This window comes from Morone saxatilis, unplaced genomic scaffold (genome assembly GCF_004916995.1).
Source record: "Morone saxatilis isolate NCDOM2014 unplaced genomic scaffold, NCSU_SB_2.0 Contig23, whole genome shotgun sequence".
Taxonomy (NCBI): Eukaryota; Metazoa; Chordata; class Actinopteri; family Moronidae; genus Morone; species Morone saxatilis.
Genome location: NW_023339796.1, coordinates 20,473,122 through 20,479,026, shown reverse-complemented (window position 1 = coordinate 20,479,026; position 5,905 = coordinate 20,473,122). Strand labels below are relative to the sequence as shown.

Sequence of the window (5,905 nt, the reverse complement as noted above, 5' to 3'; positions counted from 1 at the left end):
GCCTTCCAAGGCATGTAGGGGGAGAAACTACGGTGGGCGGTTGAAACTTGCAGACCCGATTTAGGCCAGTGTTTGGAATTGTCTGTTCTGGGCTCTGTGGGAAACAATGGCAGCCTATTTATACCCCATACCCATGATACCTTTTAATATATATATTCCGTTTCTTGCAACGTAGGTCCTTTCTAAATTGTTCAACTCTGTACTTCTGAAAGAGTAGGTCAGCATGTATGTACATTACGATACCTATGTACATTACATACCTATGTACCATTGCTTTGTTGCTGCGCTATACTGGCAATCTTAAGTGTGTTTATTGTAACATGTGGCGGAAAAATTAATGTCTTGGTTTCTATTCAAAGATGTTTCCAAAAGTTTAATCTAAAGTAAAGCTGATTGGTTCGGCAGTTAATAGACACATCAATAGATCAAGTTGTAGTCGTTTTTAGGAAAAAAAATTTCTTCCTTTTTTAGTGTTTACTTGTTGATTTGCAGGTGAAGTATAGATGTAAAAGGGACGTAGTTGGACAGTAGATCGTCTTTGTCTGGCTTTGTGAAAATTGGTGAATCTTACTTTAAGTATCAGTAGTCAATAAAGGTTTAAGTTGACTGGCGGATACAGAATACATATCCGATACAGGGGTTTACTAATCACCTATATTGTTGATTACTGTAGCAAGGTTGATAATTTATTTAGGGAAAGTGTCATAGTCAGATAAAGACACACCCCTTATGTATAAAATGTACGTTATTTTTATTTTTTACGGAATCAGACAGTTTAGGATCGTCATTTGAAATGTGTCACGTCCTGTAACATCCAGCTTCATTAGCCCTCGAGTTTACATTTCTACACACTGCTGGCCCTTGTAGTTAGGGGTTTAAACACAGAAACGGGATACAGTCTTTTTTGAGAATTTATACATATCACAAAACAAAATATTGCAATTACGATATTTTCTCAACCCCTTGGTCTTCCCGCGTGTATTGACAAGCACTACTCAACCGCACTTTGGACCGCGCCGGCAGATGTCAGTGGTTCACACCGGGGGTGGGGTGTTTGAAGACTAGACGGCTGCCTTATGATTCTCACTAAACAGCGTATGATTGACAACGGTGGTGTGGACAATACAAATGCACTCAAACACATGGTCACACGACAGATACTACTTGTCAAATAGAGCTTACGGTTTATTGTTTGAAGTTATGATGTTTTGTGCACATATTTTTCCTCTTTTAGGTATTGGGGTAAGACTTTGGTGTGTATGGGGGGAGCAGCCGCTCACGCAAGTACCATTATTCAAGGTAACAGCACACACAGAGTGTCAGTGTCTGTAGGTTCAGCAGGCCGGGAGTACTGTTGGTTACTGATGGTCATCTCTTCTGTAGCTGCCACAACAGGAAGACACCTGGAGACTCTCGTGTGGGAGAAGATCTACAAACTCCTCACTGGATCGACCACCAGGCAAGCAACATGATATAATGAAATCAAAATACTATGCAAAGGTCAATTGGACTGGATCGCTTATCTTATGCTTTGGGATCTTTTTCTTCACGCTGCAGTTTCGTCCTCCAAATGTCAGAACTCTTGTAGCTCCTTCACCTCGGATTCAACTGGGCTGGCCGCAGGTACATTCACTTTTTTTGCAGCACTGTTAGGTCTACTTAAAACTTGAAATAGATTTTTTTGTTTGATTTTTTAACATCTCATTAAAATTAACATTTTTTTTTCTTAGCTTCATGCTGAGAAAATTCAAGAGCGCAGGATCCACAGTAAGTTCTGTACCCCTTTATGACCTGAGATCTTTAAATTTCCTGTATTGATAATGATTTTCTTTTTATATTGTCCGTTGCTACGGATGAATGCCAGTCTGTCTGGGTAGTTGCTTGATTTACGCTGACTATTGGGTCCTCATGCTGACAACTAACTAACTACTGGATGGGAATTTATTAAATTCTGTGCAACATTCTGATCGCCCATTAGTTGAATCTCACTGTTTGCGGTATCACCTGACATTTCTCTATGTACATCCATGGAGTTGGCATTTGTGGTTTTTAAGCTTGATTTCTCATAGTACTAGATGGATTGCCATGAAATCATAAGATAAGATAAGATAAGATATTCCTATTAATAGTCCCCAATGGGGAAATTCATTATTCCAATGCGCCCTGAATGGAAACTACCGTGAATTGTAACTTTCATCTAGTGTCATTTTTGGGTTAAATTTTTAATTTATTGCCCTAATGACATTCACATTAGCCTCAGCTGTACTAGTGCTAATCAGCTCATTTTAGCATGCTAACACACTAAACTAAGATTGTGATCATGGTAAAGATTACACTTGCTTAGCATCATTGTGATAATGTTAGCATTGTGGATGCATTTAGCTCAAAGCACCACTATGCAACCTCACATAGCCACTAATATGGATGTACACTCTTCATTTCTTGAAGCATGAAGCGGATAATATATTCTTTTACTCCAACCTCCTTTTCAAACGCTCATCCAGCTCTCTGCGCTCCAAAGGACTCTGAAAACAGCCTACCTATACAGGTGGACTACGACGCCTATGATGCTCAGGTTTTCAGGCTACCTGGTCCATCACGAATTCAGAGGAGCACCAACTTCAGGTGCACAACACTAAACTACACTCCATTAAACAGTTCTCCTTTCTAGTGAACTTTGTGGACCTTGTGGCCCGTTGAACAGTAGTGACTATCTTTCAGGATGGGTCGAGACAAAGAGACAAGTGGGAGGAAGAGCTGGGGCTCGGTGGACGTCAGCACAGGCATAGGGGCGTCCCCTCCTGTTCGCTCTGGAGGTCCTGAGGAACAGCGCAGCCTTGCCTCTGATGATAGTCTAGGCCCTGTGTCCAACATGCTGCTTATACCCCGCATGCCTGCTGCCCAGTATGAAGTCAGCAGCTCCCTGGGATACACCAGCACCAGAGGTAACTCCTGCAGAGCTTAAAGGGAGAACACCTACAAGGGATGTGATAAAGTGTGCTCCATCTCTTTCCTTTCTCCTTTTTTTGTCTTGTTTCAGAGTTGTTAGAGAAGATGATGGACTCTCAGCGGGACTCCAGTGCCCCGGGAAGGTTCACAGTGGGAAGCGCTGAGTCCACCCTGCACATCCGTCCAGGAGGTTACACCCCTCAGAGAGCACTCATAAACCCCTTCACCCCATCCAGGATGCCCATGAAGCTCACCTCCAACCGGCGGCGCTGGATGCACACCTTCCCTGTCGGTGAGGGGACGCTCAGTCTCAATGAAAATACACTGTTTCTTGCAGTCAGCAATTTATTGGACCTAGATGAGGTGTAAGTTAGTAACCCTGCATGTTTGACCATTCAGAGGCTTTAGTTTGTGGTTTAATTCCATTATTTGCATTTTAGATAGAGAGGGTTCTGTTATTTGGCCTACGCTTATTAATATAAATATAGATATATAATATTAAAAAAAATAGAAACACCTATCAATATAGCACAATACAGTTCAACAGCACCACAAACTGCAGCCTCTTTAAACAGTTTGAACAACACTAAACATTATAACACCATTTGTTGAGCATGTAGGTAGAATTTATTTCAGGACCAAATACGTTTTTAGCTAGGTCAACCTACCTAACTAGTGTATATTACATCAAAGTAGGCTACAAATCAATATAGTAGATAAACGGTTCAGTATTCAGTAAAAGTTTTTGCTTGCTGTAATCATTCCTCCTTTTCATACTGGCCATTAAGCAATCCATTCCTAACATAGAAGTTAGTAGTCTGTCCTTATCGCCAACATATTTTTGGAGCATCTGGCTTTGATTAATTTGTATATTAATGATGATGTGCTTTATAAAGCCTAGTATTTTAACATGGAAATATTTGCTATGTCATGCATTATGCTAGTGATTGATTTAATTTGCATAACTGATTATCTTTCACTTGCTAAAAGCAGGTCTAAGGATGGCAATTGCTGCTATCCAACACGTTGGTCCTGTTTACAATAAACTACCGATTTCAAGAGGATTACTCCTTATGTTTATTTTTTTAGCCTTTCAGTGTGTTGGAATATCCCCTGACCAGTACATTTACCAATTTACTAATTATTTTGTTCATTGTCTTCAAAACAAATGGCATATTAATTCAGTGAAACTGATTTGGATGTTCACAGTCATCAGAGGATTAACTGAAATGTTTTTAGTGACTCCCTGACATTTTCTCTAGTGTCACCATCAGTCTGAACTTTGAACTTCCTAAAGGGAAGATTACATTTAATGAACATCTTCTCGGTTCCCAGAGAATTCATTTTCAATTTTCATCAAGTCTGTGGTTACTAAGTGCCACGTCAGACTGTATGTGCCACTGCTGTTCTTCAGGTCCTTCTGGAGAGGCAATCCAGATCCATCACCAGACCAGACAGAACATGGCTGAACTGCAGGGCAGCCAGCAGAGAGATCCTGCCCACACCTCGGCCGAGCTGCTGGAGCTGGCCTATCACGAGGCCACTGGAAGGTTAGACATTCCTACCAACAGCAACGGAACATTTCCAATGTAAAGAATGTTAGCTTGAAGCACAGAGGGTGATATGAATGCTCGTTATTTGTCTTTTTATTTAAGGCGAACAACCTCTAGGCAAGCAGGAGAGAACGGCCTTTACATTGGTGGAGGAATGGAGGAGTTCACTGGAAGTCCAGGGAGCAACAACAGTGGTGATTTGCCTACTCAAAAATTTGATTCTTGGTCACTTTTCCAATTAAGTAATAAAGACATAGATAGCGTCCATTTATCATTATCAGTGAAGGCTGACTGAATATTCTATATCCAAAGCTTGATATATAATATATTCCTGTATGCCATGGAGCTCTATTGTCCAAAAACAATTAAAAACTTACCTTTAACACACACACTGCAGTTTATTTTCCTGCTGCTCCAAATACTCACCAGAGCACCAAATGTGGATTAATCCACTGCTGAAAATAGTCCCCAACAAATGCATTATTTCCTCCTGTCTGCATAACGTCTTAATCAAAATCTTCAGTGTCACACATATATGTGACCTGTTTTTCGAAGATTGACGTCTTCAGTAGGAACCCGTGGGGCTTCCGATTGACAGCCACATGCCAAATATGCCAATATAGTAAAAATGGACCCTATAGCTACATCACTGCCTGCAACTTTGTGAATTCCAGTACATATTAGGTTGAAACAACAAACGTATGGTCGCAGCTACTAACACACCATTACATTCACCACCATTTGACAGTATTGATAACCTATTTGCATTGTCCTTCCTAGTGAGACAGACTGTTCTTTGTTTAACAGATGCTGGGTTGTGTAGTTGTGGTCTGCAAGGTAAACATACCAAAACAGAATAAACAAGCAATAAACATAATTAAATCCCCCCATAATATTTCACTCAGGATCAGTGTTATTATCTTGTTTGGCTGAAAGGTCTCACATGTATGGTCAATGTGCTCAGCTGTGGCTCGAGGGCAGAGCGGGTGTCCCCCACTCAGAAGTTGTTGGTTCGATCCCCGGCTCCTCCTGCCACGTGTCGAAGTATCCTGAGCAGATACTGAACCCCAAATTGCTCCCGATGCATACATCGGTGTGTGAATGTGTATGTATCTGTTCGATGGACATTCACTGGTGAATGTGTGTGAAAGGGTGAATGTGGCACGTAGTGTAAAGCGCTTTGAGTGGTCGGAAGACTAGAAAAGGCGCTATATTCGGAAGACTAGAAAGGGCTATACAAGTACAGGTCCATTTTACCATTTACAATGTCTGGTGGTGGACGGACAGTTGTGCCATGGTTTAAACAAGTTTGGGAACCACTGGGTTAGGTCATATATTTATGAGTGTATTTCCACCAAAGCCATGCCAGGAATAACTACTGCTATAGTCTACCAACATAGTGA

The 5,905-nt window shown here is 41.2% G+C and overlaps 1 protein-coding gene across 1 annotated transcript in view; it reads left to right on the top strand.

The window, feature by feature from the left end:
* The window catches only part of depdc5 (DEP domain containing 5, GATOR1 subcomplex subunit), a 26,954-nt gene that overhangs the window by 5,599 nt on the left and 15,450 nt on the right, over nucleotides 1-5,905 (top strand). The window contains 13 exon segments of the mRNA XM_035670529.1: nucleotides 584-595; nucleotides 990-1,072; nucleotides 1,074-1,110; nucleotides 1,235-1,316; nucleotides 1,384-1,463; nucleotides 1,558-1,594; nucleotides 1,596-1,623; nucleotides 1,731-1,767; nucleotides 2,505-2,625; nucleotides 2,722-2,945; nucleotides 3,041-3,241; nucleotides 4,364-4,499; nucleotides 4,605-4,696. Coding sequence (XP_035526422.1) covers nucleotides 584-595; nucleotides 990-1,072; nucleotides 1,074-1,110; nucleotides 1,235-1,316; nucleotides 1,384-1,463; nucleotides 1,558-1,594; nucleotides 1,596-1,623; nucleotides 1,731-1,767; nucleotides 2,505-2,625; nucleotides 2,722-2,945; nucleotides 3,041-3,241; nucleotides 4,364-4,499; nucleotides 4,605-4,696 — 1,170 coding nt within the window.